General features: G+C 39.7%; 1 protein-coding gene across 1 annotated transcript in view; it reads right to left on the bottom strand.

The window, feature by feature from the left end:
- Positions 1-18,313, bottom strand: part of LOC128996588 (uncharacterized) — a 92,336-nt gene that overhangs the window by 15,545 nt on the left and 58,478 nt on the right. The window contains exons 6-14 of the mRNA XM_054421983.1: positions 17,396-17,479; positions 16,277-16,380; positions 14,264-14,368; positions 13,042-13,141; positions 12,481-12,602; positions 1,797-1,944; positions 935-1,128; positions 708-804; positions 192-385 (exon numbers count right to left, since the gene is read on the bottom strand). Of these exons, the coding sequence (XP_054277958.1) occupies positions 192-385; positions 708-804; positions 935-1,128; positions 1,797-1,944; positions 12,481-12,602; positions 13,042-13,141; positions 14,264-14,368; positions 16,277-16,380; positions 17,396-17,479 (1,148 nt within the window). The remainder of the gene's footprint in view (positions 1-191; positions 386-707; positions 805-934; positions 1,129-1,796; positions 1,945-12,480; positions 12,603-13,041; positions 13,142-14,263; positions 14,369-16,276; positions 16,381-17,395; positions 17,480-18,313) is intronic.

The following is an 18,313-nucleotide window of genomic DNA, read 5'->3' as shown; positions in this document are numbered from 1 at the left end:
AGTGTGATGATCTGTGTGGATTACTGACTAAGATCAGCGGTTTCATAAGTCAAGATCATCTATTTAAAGCCCAATGTTCAGTGGCTAGTGAGTATGTTGGCTTACAAAATGCCAGATCATCGAGATAATACTTAATTACTTCACATGACACGGCTACACTACTCAACAGTTCAGAGATGAATGGTGGTTACCTCAACGTCATGTCCATGTTCTTCTCTCTGCCCAGTATCAGGCGACATGCCTCGGTGGTGCTGAGGAGCGATCAGCTTGTTCAGATCATCACTGATGTACTTCAAGAATACTTCTCGCTCTGTCTCCTTCACCTCGATCGGTTTCTCTTCCTCGGCCTCGTCTTCAAACTGACTTTCAAAATACTTTTTGTCATCTGAAACAGCAAAAGCTAAATTTAGGGGATTTGTAAAAATAAGAGTATCACAGTATTATTGAGTATATTTAAAGTATAATTATCTTTTGTACTAAAACCAAATTCACAATTCCTAAATAAATATAATGATACCATTTTCGGATAGTATGATTGTTTTTTTTCTATGGTAGCCATCAAATGTGGGTTGGAGATTAACAAAGATAAGCTTGACAATGTTCAAAAATCAAAAACTATACAAATACAAAACACAAACTTATAAAATTTATGAACCAAATTTGTTGAATATTTTATTTAATTTGACACTTAAATGCAATAGTCTCACCAGGTCCGTCGACTAAGTCCTCAAGAACACTGTCACTGCAGTCACTCAAATCTGACATTTCGTCTGCGTCGACATCTCCGATCATGGCACGAAGGTCCTACACACATAATGACAAGCATATCAAACGAGTAGGCCAGAATGAAGTTAAAATGAAAGGGCGAAGGAAGACGCAAACATAGCATGTCAGATGCAAACCATAGTCTTAAAGACTTAAACTTTGTACACACCGTGGTAGGGTGAGGCACCAACATAGGTACAGGTACAGGTTGACAAGTCCCGACGTTGGTTTTTAGTTTGCGTCGCTGAAACAGCCAGTTTTCTTCCCACGAGTCGACGGGGTTTACTGCTATAGAGTCCGCAGTCGTTCTTCCCTCCTCTCCTCCATCACTCTCGTCTTCTGCTTCCTCCGACGACATTCCACCTACGGGAGTTCATTGTGTCAGATTTCGATGAGTCATAAACCAGGGTGCGAGCTTTAAGGCGAAAATGAGTGAAGAATGATTTTTAAAGGGATATGATAGCTTTTTTAATGGGTAAGATCAGCTGGTGATCCAGACCAACATAACAGCTGAATGATCAAGAACAGCTGAATCCATTATTTAAAACCATCTAAAAGCTACTGAAATTTCTCAGAATTTTACTAGGGATCTTTAGCACTGTAAACAAACACGCATAACAGTATCTTAGCTACATTTAAAACATACACATGTAAGTCCTGTCTTCTGTGAAAAAGGTTTTTTAGTCTTACATTCTATAGTCAAAGACACAGCAATCACATACTCACGGTTAATTTGGCGTGTCAGTTCGGCATGTTCTAACTAAATTGACCAGTGAAATTGAATTTGTTTTGAGAGCTTATGATGTGAAGCTCTCCCTCAATCGTCTCACAGATTGCTTGAACAATTAACGTTTAACAAAATAATATTTCAAATTTCAACTTTCTTCTACAGTACATTTTCATTGAACAGCAGGTTTCTTTAAACGCAGTATCCCAATTTCTATAGATTTTTATACATATTTTTAGATATAGAGTCTTCTAGATTGAACCAAAAGAACCCAAGTATATGTAGAAATTAAATATTTACTCACCATCGACAACATCCTTGCCAAACTCCGGGAACGGAGCTCTCTGTCTTTTGATGTATTGTAGACTAGACAGGAACCTGTCAAGCTCTGTCTTTGGTTCCTCCTCATCAGAACTGTACCTTGTCGTCACCTCTTCAATGCACTCCTCAATCTGGCAAAGAAAAACCACGATTGATTGGTGAACTCTTTGAAATTTGGATACTGAAAGAGAGATCCCATCTAAATGGACACGCTGTTGACAATCTTTTACCAAAAAAGATAATAGTTCTGTGAGCTGGTCAAAGATTTCGCTAGTGCTTGGATTCTATTTTCTACCTTATTTGTTGTTACTAAAATAGTTGACGTGATTTGAAAGATTTTACAGCTTACAATGAACTGTCCTATCAATTTGACTCGTTTTTAAAGTTAGCATATTCAACAGAAATCAGTAACTTAGATCAGCACAATCTGTTGGCGGCTCTCTTCAACTATGATATTCATTTTTATTTAAAAACTAGTGACAACTTTGACATGGGGATGGAATGTGTATTTTATCAATAATGAAAGTTGTAATCTATCAACTAGTTGTAGATTATGACACTACAGTCTAACCTTGATATAACGAACCTCGATACAACGAATTCCTTGATATAACGAATTTTTTTTAATCCCCTAGAACTCTCCATAAGACATAATGTATATTTTACCTCTACATAACGAACAAACCATAACAACAACCTTGATTTAACGAATTTTTCGTGATTACGGCTAAAATAAGACACCTCAATATAGCGAATTTATCATTGTCAGAACCTCTACATTGCGAATTTAACCTCTGCATAACGAATTGTCTACGTCTTTCCCTCGATATAACAAATCCCCCCACCCCATTATTGTTTTTGAAAAATCTGTTTCTTTATCAAATGAAATGAAAGGTGACGTCATAGCTTGCGCTAACATTCGTCTGCTCCGTTTTGGTTTTACACATCTCTCTGTCTGCTGTCGCTGCGCGCGCTATGTTGCAACTGAGAACTGATTTCATTCCCTGAGGACTGATGACGACGTAATGTTTAGTAAGCTGTGATTGGGCGATAAGTAACTATGGTGAATTGTAAAATTTTTGGATAAAGAGAAACCTAAGAAAGAATATAAAAACAAAACCAAAGAGAAAGAATAGCAACATCGTTATTTTAACATTCATTTTTCGAGTATTTTTATTATCTTTAAGTTGGCTATGATTATACACTTTTAAAATGACTTATCTAATAATTTATTGTTTTCAATACGATTTGTTTCAACTAGCAACACCAATGCTATATTTAATGATTATTATTGACATTCCTCTGTTGTGATAAATCAGTACTGTACTGTAAGTAGCCTACCGGCCTATCACGAGCAGTAGCTTACAAAACTTTCTACTACTGTTTTCTTTTGTTCTTTACATGGTTTATGACTACGCAATACAGTGTTTGGCTAGGTTTTAGGAGGGTTAAAACAAGCTGTGATTTTAAACTTACAGTTTTTAACCTGTACCAAGGTCAATGCCATTATCATGATTGCGCAATATTCAAGATCCCTCCCCTTTTTTTATGCCAGATAATTTAGGTTCTACTGTACAATGTAAACACTGTAGTGTAAAGTTGTAGCATATGCTACTTTAATTGTGTTTTGTCTAATCCCGACCTCCTATATTGACCGACGCTGGTTCTGAACCTCGACTTAGCGAAATTCCTGCAAACATAACCTCTATATAACGAACCTCGTTTTACCGAAATCCTTGATATAACGAATATTCAGTTCGGTCCCTTCAGATTCGTTATACTGAGGTTGGACTGTATTAAGTTGTGTGTTGGCAACATAAATCATTTGATGTATTGCTTGAGATATAGCTTTGATCAAAAAAAATTTCTTTTACTTGATGAAATTTTTGTCTTCTCTGGGATTTTTTTTAACGTCAGTCCAATTTCCACAATATATGCCAGTCAAAACATGCTGGTCATATTTTCTACCTATTTTCTATGTAGCGTTGCTTTTCAATACCATTAAAGATTTTAAGTATAATCTGTATTGTGAATTAAACAATAATTATTTTTATTTTTTAATTAACATAACAAAGATGGTGTTGAAATCAGTGTTGTGTTCAAAATCGATATGAGAGTGTGTGAGTTTTTTCACCTGAAATTGTTATTCTTAAAGCCGCGTTTACACAAGGCCAGGAGAGTAGGCAGGTTAAGAAGCGGGTTACTTGTCTCTAATGTATTGAAAATTATCTTACTCTACTGGCCTCATGTAAATATGGCTTTAGTGAAACTAGATCAATAAGAACAAAATCAAACACTCGTACATACTTTGAAAAACAAACGGTTTGATTTTGGGCATCTCGTAGAAACATACAACAATATCAAACTCTCTATCAAACGTCCTAGGAGGTTTTTAACATCTATAAATACAGTTTTAAATACCTTCTTGCTTCCCTGCATATTCTGAATTGCAGACATGAAACACAAGAAAAAATAAATCCCCAGCAAAACTGTAGACTAAGTGAATTCCTACTGTTCCAGACAGTTCTATTCAAACAAAACTCATGGTACAAATAAATTTATATCTTCCGAGTCAACAATATGAACCATGCCCTCGAGCCTGCCCCCAGACTAACGAAATGGAAGCGTGATCCATGCGCAGGCCCGAGAAGCGGCTCACAAAACATTACTTAACAAAATGAGAACCATGGATGGAGGTTCAAGAACAACACGCCATTTGAGAGAAACGAGCTGTAATTAACCAATAAAAGAATAACACAACAATAATTAACAATAATACATGAATTAAATACTCTCAATTAAAGTTTAAATAAATTTTTGTTACCAATTTGGCCTACTGACTTACAAAGGAACATTAATTTAAAAAATTCAAAATAGGCTAAATTCAGTCAAAGTAAAAATTTAATCAGTTTTAACCTTAGTAAAATAAAATTTGTAAAATAGCAACAATGAATAATAAAAATCTCTTCCTTTAAATAACTGGTAACAATTTAACATTTAGGGGCCCCAAAAAGAAATTTAATTGGATATGTAAAAAATTATAAAATCTAAAAAATCAACAAGTAGCCTAGGCTAAAGAATTTAAAATTTAAAAAGAATAACAATTAATAAACTATGTATAGGCCTATAACAAATAATAATTTTTAAATAGTCTCTTGGGTTGCCTTTTTTATAAATAAAATCAAAACATAACAACAGTGGGGGTAACTTGCGGTAGGGCGTATTCAGTTCAATGGTTCTGGGCAAGCAGCACCGGAGGGGGAATCGAGCATGACGGAAGAGGGGGGCCATGATCCAGGGGTGGCCAAGAGTAGTAGAATCCACTCCGTCAATGCTGATGCGGCTGCTACATGTTCCTCCTCACGGGCCCCATCAAGCGCGCTGGGCGCTCTTAATTTACTGCATAGTAGAGAATATCTTCACACAAGTAAGAAAAGGGCAAAAATACAACGCAAACATACTACAAAATTAAGATGTTAGGCGATGCAAAATTTATGCCGATGCAGCGCTAACGAAAGTCTCGGAGCCTCTGAATCGTCGGCGGTGGGAGTAATAAGAACAAAACCCACAGCCTTGTTCGGGGTCGTGGAGTGAGAAACACTGAACTAGCCTACTATAAAAAAAACACTTGAACCATTGATCATGAGTCGTGACATTCGCCCGGTGGAAATAGTCACGGCTCAACCTCCCTCCCCAAAAGAGGACACTCCTCTCCAAAAGGGACAAACAAACAAGCCTCTCCCCCACTTCCTGAAAAGAAATTGACCTGAAAGACAACTCAGGTGTCTGTGGTGGGGAACGCCAAGGGACTTCCAAACTGAGGGGAAAACTCACCCCCAGGGTTTGCTCTGGCCAGAGCTGGAAAATTTTGTGAGGGAAATTCCTTCGCAGAACACAGGGGACAGGAGAAGTGATCAGGTTCTCTGGCCCAGTGCACTTCCCACCCAGACACAAGAGGAAGGAAAATTGCCTACGGAAGAGTTCCGCGGAAGGGCTTGAGATGAGAAATGTGCGCCCTCCGGAACACTTTTCCAGTCCGCGGATCTCCAAGCTCCGCCGTGACAGGCGTCAAAAACCTCAGGATGCGGTGGGGACCTGACCACCGATGACACAACTTGGCAGCTCTCTTGTCCACAGCCGAACTGGCTGGATGAGCTTTACAAAACACCAAATCCCCCACCTGGAAAGGGTTGTCTACTCTACCACGATTGTGCTTCCTCCGGACCAATTCCCTAGCTCTGATCAAGTTTCTCCTGGCCGCTTGCCAAGTTGCCTTGACATCAGCCGCACCAGGAGGTGGCAGAAGGTCGCCAATTCCCCACACATTCGCTAACGGGTTGTTAGGCGGATAGCCTAGAAACAGCTCGAAAGGGACCGCCTTGTGACTCTCATGGTGAGCAGTATTGAAAGCAAACTGAAGCCAAGGGAGTTCCTGATCCCAGGTGGTCTGCTTGTCAGCATGGAAAGCTATGAGAGCGGAGCGAAGATTGCGATTGAACCTTTCAGCATGAGAAGGCTGTGGATAGTAAGGGGAAGTAGTCACATGGCGGATTCCGTGCCCAAAGCACATTCTTTTGAACAGATGGGAAACAAACTGTGTTCCGTTGTCGGAAACAATGGTGGCGGGTATTCCAAAATGTTGGAAAAGGTGAGTTCGAAGTACCTGCACGGTGAGCTGTGCAGTGGCATTCCTTAAGGGGAAAAGCCAACAAAACTTGGAGAAGGCATCCACACAAACAAGTAGGAACTTATTTCCTGACTTGCTACGCGGGAGAGGCCCTACATAGTCAATGAAAACCTTCTCCAAAGGTCTTTCCGCCACCTCAGATGACAACAAACCAAACTTAGAGTTTTGAGCGGGCTTGCTCAGTGAGCACGTTTGACAAGAACGCACCCTAGCAGCAAGATCCCGATCCATACCCTTCCAGATGAACATTTCCCTAACCTTCGCAATGGTCTTGTGGATACCTAGATGCCCACCCACAGGAGACGAATGAAAATACCCAAAGACCATAGGTATTAGAAGACTAGGCAGCACAACTTTAGGTTTACCTCGCTGCCGAGCGCGACAGCAAAGGGCACCCTGGGACAGAAAATATGGGGGGTGGGCTCCCCCATTTTGAAGCTCACCAATGATCTTTGCCAGCTCAGGATCCTTCAGCTGATGGGGAATGAAATCAGAAAAGGCGAGTGGAAACTCCAAGAGCACGGCACAACCCGGTTGCTCTTGGTCAGAAGGAGGATCGTCGGGTGAATGGTACATCCTAGATAGTGTGTCAGCAATCACATTCTGAGTGCCTCGAACGTGTTGCACTTGGAACTTAAGGGACGATATTTGGACAACCCAACGACCAATTTTCCCAAGCTGGCGTGGATGTGCAAGAAGCCACGAGAGTGCCTGGTTGTCGGTTTCCAATAAAAACTCCTTGTGCTCCAAAAAGCGTCTGAATTTATTGACTCCAAACACGACAGCCAAACACTCGAGTTCATACACCGAAGAGCTTTTCTTTTCGCAGGGACTCAAAGTGCGTGAGGCGTACGCAATTGGCTGCCTAACACCATCCACCTCTTGTGACAACACAGCCGCAATTGCGACGGAGGAAGCATCTGTTTGCAAGACAAAGTTTTGATTGAAATCCGGCATCGCCAAAACAGGGGGCTGCATGATAGCCTCCTTGAGAAGATCAAAAGACGTCTGCTGCGCTTCACCCCAGACAAACTTGGCGCCCTTCTTCCGAAGCTCATTGAGAGGAGCCGCCAATTCAGCAACATTGGGTATGAAGCGTCGGTAAAAACCTACCATGCCGATGAACCTAGCAATACCCTTGACATCTCTGGGAGGAGGAAACTCCCTGATAGCCTGGGTTCTAGCGGGTTCGATGCAGACGCCTCTATGAGAGATAAGATGACCAAGGAACGAAATTTCCGGCTTTGCAAAACTAACCTTGTCAGGATTCACGGTAAGGCCAGCCCTATTCAATCTACTCATGACTTCTTCAAGATGAATCAGGTGATCTTCGAAGCTCTCACTGTACACCAAGAGATCGTCGAGGTAATTGAACACAAACTTGAACTTGACATCATGAAAGATGGAATCAAGGAGTCTGGTGAGAGTCTGGGCCCCCACAGCAAGACCCATCGGAACTCTTGTGAACTGATACAAATTCCACGGAACGCAGAAAGCAGTGAGAGGTCGAGACTCAGGTTTCAAAGGAATCTGATGATAGGCCTGATTCAGATCAAAAACAGAAAAATACTTGGCCTTACCGAACCAATCAAACGCAGAATGCAAATCGGGGAGAGGCACAGAGTCGATTTCAATTTGCGCATTCAATTTGCGATAGTCCAAAACCATTCGGGACTTGCCATTGGGTTTTGGGACGAGAAAGGCTGGACTAGCGTAGCTCGAACGGGAAGGTTCAATGACACCATTTTCCAGAAGTTCGTCAATGATTTTTCTGAGAGTTTCCATTTTGGGTGGAGCTAATTTGTATGGGTGAGAGCGAACGGGACGGGTATCTGTTAGACGAATCTCGTACTCTAACAGGTTAGTGACTCCAAGCTTTGGCGTCAGCACATCTGGGAAACGAGAACACAAGGTTCTGATGGCTTCAGCCTCGCAAGTAGTCAGATGCCCTAACGGATCAATTGTTGGCTTGCTGGGTATCTCAGGCTCGACTACCGCAGCACCACCACCAATTTCATCAGCAAAAGATATTAATACCCGTCTCGCAAATCGGAAAAAACACTGACCTCTGCCTAAATCCAAAATTAGGCCAGTGTGCTTGATAAAATCCGCTCCCAAAATGACAGGGAAACAAAGGTCCTTAGCCACCCAAAAACTCCAAACCCAAGAAAAATGTTCAATTTTGAACTTGAAACGGGCTTCATAGATGATGGGAAGGGGTGAATTTGACGCAGTCCAGCAGATAGGGGTTTTTCGCTCAACTTGCTTGATAAGCCCAGACGATTCAAGGTTTTCAAAAAGGGACAAGGAAATGAGGCAACGGGCTGACCCAGAATCCACTAGGGCCTTCTGCACCGTGGAACCTATGAAGATGTTGAGACGTGGGCAAGTTGAGCGCGCCGCTTTCACGCCCATGGTAGCAAGGCCCGCAATCCCCCGCAGCAGAGGCTCGGTCACAGGCACAACACTCCCAGAAGGGGAGGCAACAGAAACATTAACTGACTTTAACTTAGACTTTGACTTACTTGAAAAAACATTCAAATTATTGCCCTTTACATTATCACCAACAACCTCACAGGAAGGATTGGGCAATTTTTCCTCCTGTGAGCAAACTAGTTTTTTGGACCACGTCCAAAATTTCCACCTTGACGGCAATGCCGCCGAATGTGACCTGGTTGCCCACAACCAAAACAAACGACAGGTTGCCTCTGCCACTGCGGCGGTTCAGGACCCAACACTCCCACGGGTGCTACGACAGCATGATGACCAGCTAGGGGAAGATGCCCCGCCGCTTGGTCTCTCTGAAAATCAGCGTCCTGGACAGATCTCGAAAGGATGGAAAGTCTGTCCAGATCCGCAAAAGATGAAGGTCGTGGTGCAAAAACCAAACGGGAGCGTTCCTCAGGCTTCAACCCCTGAAGCACAATGTCGATGAGCTCAAGCTCACTGATCCCCAAACGCAAGACCCTTTCCACCGTGCGAATGTCCCCCACGTACTGGCTGAGAGACTCGGCTGGCTGCTGAGGACGAAAAACTCTCTCAACTTTCAGCTTCTCCATGACCCGACGGGGCATGAAAAGCTCCAAAACTTCTTTATGAAAAACATCAAAGGTGACGCCTCTGCGCAAACAATCAAGCAATCTGTCCCCCAACGGTTTCAGACAGTATGGAGCAATGAGTTCCATCAAAGTTGCGTCTGACATGCCAGGGTATTCACGCATGCGCAAAACACTCTCCAGAAAAAAACAAAGACCATTCACATCTAACCCGTCCACCGGCCGGAAACCACTCAGGACAGAGGCAAGGGGATGGGGAAGTTTGCCAAAGGAGTTAGAGATGGAAGGGGAACTATGAACTTGAGAAGGAAAGGGAGATGGGGACTGGACATTCAGCGTAGCCGCAGCCAAGGTGGACGTGTGAGAGGGGGACGGTGTGACATTTGCATTTGACATTTGAACATTTGCAGGCAACTGGAGCAGTGTACTTGGCGTAGGCGGAGCCTGGGGGGTACCCACTGGAGTCACAACTTCAACAACAGACTTTGGCAGAACTTCGTTTGAAGTTTCCGAAGAACGGTTGTCTTCAAAAATTTCAACTTTCTCCTTGACAGACTTTCCTGCCTTAATACTCTCCAAAATACCTTCCAGCTCAAGAATTCTGGCTTCCACCCAACTCTTGTCTTCATCCTGGATTTCAGGTTGCCCTGAAACCAAGAGCAGACGCTTACGCCAGTGCGTCAGCTGTGTGATAGCCGAACCCTTAGCTGAACCCATAGGAAAACTACTCCAACTATTAATTTCCCCACTTAGCTCTTCCATTCTCTCTTTACATGCCTCCAGTTCCTCATCCAAACTGAGCGACTCAACCCAAGCTTGAGGCATGCTAGCAATTTGTCTGAACTGTGTACGCAAAGTGCGTACATCAGTTCCAGGAGTCTCCCCCCGGGACCGCACCTCGTACACCAGCTCCGGCTTCCTCAAATATTCCGGCACAATTGACGCCATACCGAGTCTCAACCAGTACTTGACTCAAAACAGACAACAAAAATTTTTTCACAAAACAAACACAGAAATTTAATTCCTAAGGCTTCTGGACGTTGATGCCTACGCACCTGATGGGGCCCAAAAGAAGAACCTGCCCATTCATACCGCAAGTACCGCAAGAAAAAACAACAACAAATGACCCACGAACGTACACACACACAAACATACACCGATACATACACTAGACAACACCTAACACTTGTGTGATGGGGTGTACACACAAACCTTTTTTTTTTTTTTTTTTTTTTTTTTTTTTTTTTTTTGACACATGACCATGCTTTTGACACTCTTGCTCCCGAAGGATGCAAGTCATTACCACCGATTCCACCCGGTGCCTCGGCCAAAGGGCGAGCTCCTAATAAAATGTGTTTACGCCCCACCACAACAACAACAAGACCTTTTTCCAAAACTGCCAGGCCAGAACATTTCCAAGAAACCAATCCATCCACGGCTCTTCAAAACAAAACAAAACACAGAACGCGGACAGCGATCGCATCTCTAAGTATCCGAGTCGTGAAACCAAGTTTCACGACAAGGCACCCAGGACGCAACCCACTAACCACGCTCTGCTACCAGATGAACCATGCCCTCGAGCCTGCCCCCAGACTAACGAAATGGAAGCGTGATCCATGCGCAGGCCCGAGAAGCGGCTCACAAAACATTACTTAACAAAATGAGAACCATGGATGGAGGTTCAAGAACAACACGCCATTTGAGAGAAACGAGCTGTAATTAACCAATAAAAGAATAACACAACAATAATTAACAATAATACATGAATTAAATACTCTCAATTAAAGTTTAAATAAATTTTTGTTACCAATTTGGCCTACTGACTTACAAAGGAACATTAATTTAAAAAATTCAAAATAGGCTAAATTCAGTCAAAGTAAAAATTTAATCAGTTTTAACCTTAGTAAAATAAAATTTGTAAAATAGCAACAATGAATAATAAAAATCTCTTCCTTTAAATAACTGGTAACAATTTAACATTTAGGGGCCCCAAAAAGAAATTTAATTGGATATGTAAAAAATTATAAAATCTAAAAAATCAACAAGTAGCCTAGGCTAAAGAATTTAAAATTTAAAAAGAATAACAATTAATAAACTATGTATAGGCCTATAACAAATAATAATTTTTAAATAGTCTCTTGGGTTGCCTTTTTTATAAATAAAATCAAAACATAACAACAGTGGGGGTAACTTGCGGTAGGGCGTATTCAGTTCAATGGTTCTGGGCAAGCAGCACCGGAGGGGGAATCGAGCATGACGGAAGAGGGGGGCCATGATCCAGGGGTGGCCAAGAGTAGTAGAATCCACTCCGTCAATGCTGATGCGGCTGCTACATGTTCCTCCTCACGGGCCCCATCAAGCGCGCTGGGCGCTCTTAATTTACTGCATAGTAGAGAATATCTTCACACAAGTAAGAAAAGGGCAAAAATACAACGCAAACATACTACAAAATTAAGATGTTAGGCGATGCAAAATTTATGCCGATGCAGCGCTAACGAAAGTCTCGGAGCCTCTGAATCGTCGGCGGTGGGAGTAATAAGAACAAAACCCACAGCCTTGTTCGGGGTCGTGGAGTGAGAAACACTGAACTAGCCTACTATAAAAAAAACACTTGAACCATTGATCATGAGTCGTGACATTCGCCCGGTGGAAATAGTCACGGCTCAAATAACATAAATTAATGAAGCAGCTTTGAAGAACTTTTTTACAAACGGAAGGAAAAATGTCTCATATAAGGAATTTTATGCTCCAAGCAGAATAGAAAGAACCAATGCAAGTAAATCATACAAGAAAATGTTTTTCTAATTGAATTTCATATTGAACTATGAAAAAAATTCACTTAGTTACAGCAAAGATGCCAAGGCAAAAATTTATCCTTTCAAAGCACCATTATGAGATTTTTATACAAAATCTTTGACACATACCGTTACTGACAAAGGTTCATGATGACTAGATTCACTCCAGCTGTTTTCTTCACCAGAGTTGGCCAAACTGTCGCTGTCATCTGATTGAGAGTCAGTCCTACCAACCGCCTCTTGCATAGTGGCTGTGAGAGAGATGTTTAATAATTCACAACATGTTTCTAGGCTTCAAACCACAATCAAATATAAAATATATTTAATGGGAGTATTGATGAATTAATGAATTGCGTACTTTATTCTTGTGGTATAAATAACAAAAATGTACAAAACTTATTTAATGAAACAAAAAATATGCAAGTGAGAAGTTAGTAGCAAAATAAAAAAAGTTAACCTCTTTCACCATATCACCCAAAAACAAAAAAAGTTCTAAAGATTGGTTGGTTTCTTTATCGCATTACAAAAAACATAAGCAATTCAGTAATGCTGGAAAAATGTATTGAATTAAAAGGTTAATTTAATATTCCAGTATTCACTACATAAAGGCTGAAATAGCTATGAAAGCATAGAAGATATTACAAAAAATGGCTGCTACTAAACTTACTAACTACTATAGATCTTACTAACCTGTCAATTTAGTTGAAAGAAGGTTACTATTTCTATCAACAGTCTTTTCATGTAACCTCTGCCTTCGTCTAGGTCTGTCTCGTTGATATTTGGAAAAGATCTAAAGGAAAAATAAGTTTAGAAACTATCACATTTATTACAAAAAGAATTTGTAAACTAATAGGTTTAAAAAGATTCTGTTTGTCTTGATTTAACAATTTAATTGTTCGTAGGAATTTTAATAACCGTGCCAGTATTGACTGCTAGAAAAAAATTGAACAATATACAAATTGAGGGAATGCTTCTGAACCAACTAAGCAACAGCTACTGAATGGGAGAGGGTGAAACCATAGAAAGACTATTGAAGCCATGCAAGTTTGTCCACAGTATTTCCCTCTACAGTATTTGTTTTTTTTCTCTATCTAAATTCATAACTGAATTTCCAGTCCTTATCCCTATCATCACTAAAGTAGCTTTTTAGATTTATTTAACTACTAATCACTATTTATGTAGAGGCAGAGGTACAGTTAAAATTTTGAAATCATATGAAAAATACGTAGATTTATTTGCTTGCATTGTTGATTTTCTCTCAGACTGTTTGCCAGTCCAAGTGATCTATTAAAAATAAGTTTCTTTGTAAACTAGTCCAGATATATAGGCTTATTAAGGGACTAATAACGTGAACTAAATGTCGGAACAATAATTATCATGTGCCTTGCTACCTACTATACTATATGAAGAAAATCAAGGCCTGTGTCTTCACGCACAAATCCTACCAGAAATTCGCCAAATGAAAATGTACCTCAAGTTCTTTCAACGAGTTCTTAGTTTTATTTCAACAAACATGTCTATATGATTTGAAAAAAGTTTGTTATCCATAAATTATAATTTAAATACCGTATGCAACCAGTCTACTTTTGTGCTAAACATCTTTGGCATGGAAGATTGGAGATTTGCCAATCATTTTTGATCATAAGTTGGTAGGTGAGAAGTTAATAGACTTTGTACTGTTAATGGACTTAATAGTTAATAATCATCGGGACGGTTTAATTCACTCACTTCTTGTTTAAGAAGTATCTGTGAATTTTGTTATCGAATGCTAGACTCTTATTTCCTATAGTTAACACATCAGCTTATTGTGCACTCATCTGTGCATGATATGACCATAAACTATACAATGATAGAATAAACCATCACTATAGTGTGTAGTATCCTCAACACAGAGACTCGTGAGACTAAGTACCTTGTTGAGGATGGCTGTGGCGAGAATGTCCTCGTAACTGCGTTGTCCCAGGGACTCAGGAGAGGTTCCTGAGGGAGGACACCAACTCGCCTCTCCATTGTCTTCCTGTGGGAACATACCAAAGATATACACAAATGTTACCATTCCCTTTTGGTCACTGAAATAGGCACCTCATTTATGGACCAGTAACTAATTTTATTTAAATAGACCGTAATTGAAAGAGCAACCTCAGTTTTATATCCAGAGCTTGGTTTTTAGATTTCCAATTTGAAGAACTGAATCTAAAACCTACCAGTTCTAAGTCGTGTGTACCAATAGAGGAAGGAGTCAGGAGGTGAAAAAACACTGAATTTAAAAATTCGTCAAGCTGTGTGTAGTTTTAGAAAAATCAAGGTGACTCCAATCCACTCCAATACCGTTATGCGACAGACAGTGAAGTAAGATACAGGCAAAACACGCTTATCGGACAAATGCGTGCTTTCAGTTCTGCTACTGTGTCGGAAATATACTTATGACGAGCAAGGAAGAGCCCGAGCAGTGAGCACTGTGCGGAAATTCCTATAGCACAGGGCACAGGGTCTTCCTCCACCGTGAGCGTTACAGTAAATGAATGTGAAAGGGCGGTGTTGGACTTTGCCTTAGACACCAGAAACAAGTGCTAGACACATCATTTAAGTTTACCGTTGAATGTTATATCTGAGCCTTACTTTTTCTGTGGGTACGCTAAGCATTGAATAACTCTTGAAGTACTTCCAACATATAATAAACAATATTTATTTTTATCAGCTTAGCCTTTTTACAATTTAAAAGATACATCTTTACATAGAAATATCAATTTCACCCTCCTCTGAGCTAACCAATTTTTTTAATTTTTGGTGTAAGAACATTAAATGATCTCCAAAAACATTAATCTGATGAGCAACTTATATTTTAAAATGTACTAGAAAATTCAGACACAAGAAACCTAGTAGCTTACTGTAAATAAGAATATTAGGTATCAAAATAACAAGTCAACAATGCTGAATGCAACACTCTGGACTACACGGCCAAACATCATTTTGTCCAATTTCACGCCTACTCTAGCAACACGCGAGTTAATGTGGAAAGGCAATGTAACTCCATTCACGGTGAATTCACATGTTTACACCAGTTCACAGTAGGTCCAGAACGTGAAGCACAGTTCACAGTTGTGCTCTACTGATCTCATGGGAAAACTGCATTGTTTGGAAACACCATGAAATGCTCTACGTGGTGCAATAGTCCAATCATCTAGTGTTTGTGAACTATGAAGGATAAAATGTCCTACATCCATTTATTCATAAACCAGACAACAAAACAGTTATTTTTTCATCAATTGGTGCTTAAACAGTATTCCATCTGCAGGAAAAGCCAAGTACTTGATGAGGAGATTTTGGTTGTTTTGTTTTTTGTGGTTTTTTGTATTTTTTTGCAGTTTTTTCCAAGGGATAGAGCTCAATTTAGCTTACCTAAGAAAACCCTTGTTCCAGGTACTAAGTATATGGACAATAAAAGGTCTTAAACCATCACAATAATATTTTGTCCAATAGGAATTGGAAAAGGAAGAAAGCTTGAGAATAGAAGAAAAAAAAGATAATAGCATGAAAGCAGAAGATAGAAACATGTCATTATATTAAAGAACTTAAAATATTAACGTTATTTTCTGCACACTTGTATTTTATTTATGAAATAATTTGGATTCTTTTGTTCCTGAAATTTGATTAGTAAACTTCCAAGCAATAATAAATGGGAAAGTTCCAATTAGAAGGTGGATATCCAATGGCATTTCTGCACAGTGCACACCTAAGGCGTACTTCAAGCTTAAGCATAAGATTCGAAATGTAAATTAGGTTATTTTTAAAGGACTCTGGTAATCAAAAGCAAATGGATGGTCAAACCTTAATCAGCGGAAACAGAAAAATTATCAAAATGTGTTGATTGTTAGACGAGAGGGATTCATTATTTGTTCTTTTCCCTCTTCATTCTCTCACTCACCGACAACGGAGGGTGTGTTCTAGCCTCCTGTATCATCTGCTTCATGAGATCTTTCAACTCGGCGTGAAGGTCACAAGCAGTCTCCGCATCTTTTGGCACGGCATCTGTCACATGATACAACAACACATCAGAGTCAATGGAATGATAAAGAAGGAAAGTTAAGGTAGAAGGTTGTGTAGCCTTGTGGCTAGCGCAGACTACATTTTGTACTAGGCTGTAGCCATGAGCGCCAACATTTTAGGAGCGCCAAATTTCTAAACTTGTTTACAATATTGTTCAATTGGAAAAAAAAACATAAAACACATCAATTTCAATCAGTATTTTAACCTCCAAATAGTATTGGTACCTGTTTCTAACTAAAGTTCAATAAGTGTCTGATGGTATCACATGGTAAGGGGGTGAGGGCAAAAAGGGTTGCACCCTAGGGCACTATTAACCCTAAACCTGAGCTGAGGTTAGCATCGTAGTCTTTGGTGTGAGAGGAATGGATTCAATGCCTAGCATATCTACTATCTACAAATTTTAGGGGCTTAAGCCACTTAGATTTTCTTTCATAAAATTACACTGGCACAGACAGTGAAAAAGCTTTAACAATATTTGGAAAGTATGTTTTGTGTGTGTATTTTAGCCCAAATATGAGTGAAGGATGAGTATAGACAAAAACGTAACTACACAGCACTCCCAGCGGTGTGTGCCAGAACCTATGGTAACCGCAGCACAGCTGACGGTCTATATTTAATTCTTTTTGTCTATGATAGAATTAAGTAAGATGGCTTGTTTGTATATTTGTTAGGTACTGATAAAGATCAGCTGTTTCATTAACCAAGACCATTTATTGAAAGCCCAATGATTAAGGACTGCTGGGTCCAGTTATGAACCATCAAAAAGCTACATACTAATTTTTCCAGGATCAAACCCGCTACCATTTGATTATTAGGCGAGCCCCAACCACTCAGCTATCCAGCTATACCAAAAACTACCCATGCAAGTACTCTCCCGTAAAAGCATTCTAAATTTGTCTGCCTATGATAAAATACTGGAAATAGTTGATGAAAATCATAAAACAAAATTGATTATGAATGGATAAATATTTTCTCAAGCTCAATTCCGTAAACTCACCAGATAAAGCCATCTTGAGGTTAGCGTACAGTCTTCGCAGCGCTTGGACTAGAGGGTTCTGGTACTTTTCACAGAAGTTTATGTCTGCATGCAGGTACAAAGCGGTATACAGGCTATTATGTACATAAATACACCAATATCATAATGTTAGTATGGGGGAAGGTTTCATGTTGAAAATGTAATTTACATCGAATCCCAATTAATGTTTCCAACCAAAACCACATGGGAACCCAATAATAGGGTAATCACATAGACCTTGGATGCTGAAGTAGACTTTTTAAATTGTAGCTATTTTTTTTACTTAAAGAGAACATATAGTTGACCCTTAAGAGAGTTGATTTGAGAGAGTTTAAAATTTTTTTGTAAACTCTATTCTCTCTTCACTTGACAAAATCCCCCAAATTTCTGAGCACAAAATATTGTGTGATATGTGTCCCCTCTGCATGTTTTATGGTCTACCTGTACTTCTTCCAGGTAAGCTAACTGTTACCCTTATTCTACAATTCAATCAAAGTTAAACATATTTTTTATTTTCAAACCCAATCATTTAATTCTTAGGAGTTTTGAGGCCGTTTCCAACACATAAAAGTAGTTATTTTCATCCCATCAAATCAATAATGTAATTTTCCACTTCATGCATCAATAGTAGACATGCATACAAAGCCGATGACCCGTTTAAGCAGCAACAATAGCAAATCTGCTGTAATATTACCATGAAATTAAACACTATTCAGTATGCAAATTCTGATTGAAGTAATGAAACCTTTGATTAGCTCACAGATCCTACAGAAAATAGTTGTTTCAATCAGTAAAGTAATGAATACAATAAAGTTTTTTATGGTAGCTGTAAAAAAAAAAATTATTTTAAAAATGATTGTCGTAAGAGCATCTTGTCAAAGATAATACTGTTAAGATTAT

Source organism: Macrosteles quadrilineatus, unplaced genomic scaffold, assembly GCF_028750875.1.
Source record: "Macrosteles quadrilineatus isolate MER2022 unplaced genomic scaffold, UCM_ALF_1.0 Scaffold_6__1_contigs__length_79288215, whole genome shotgun sequence".
In the NCBI taxonomy this organism is placed as follows: domain Eukaryota; kingdom Metazoa; phylum Arthropoda; class Insecta; order Hemiptera; family Cicadellidae; genus Macrosteles; species Macrosteles quadrilineatus.
The sequence above is the reverse complement of the archived record's forward strand: the minus strand, read 5'-3'. Positions and strand labels throughout refer to the sequence as shown.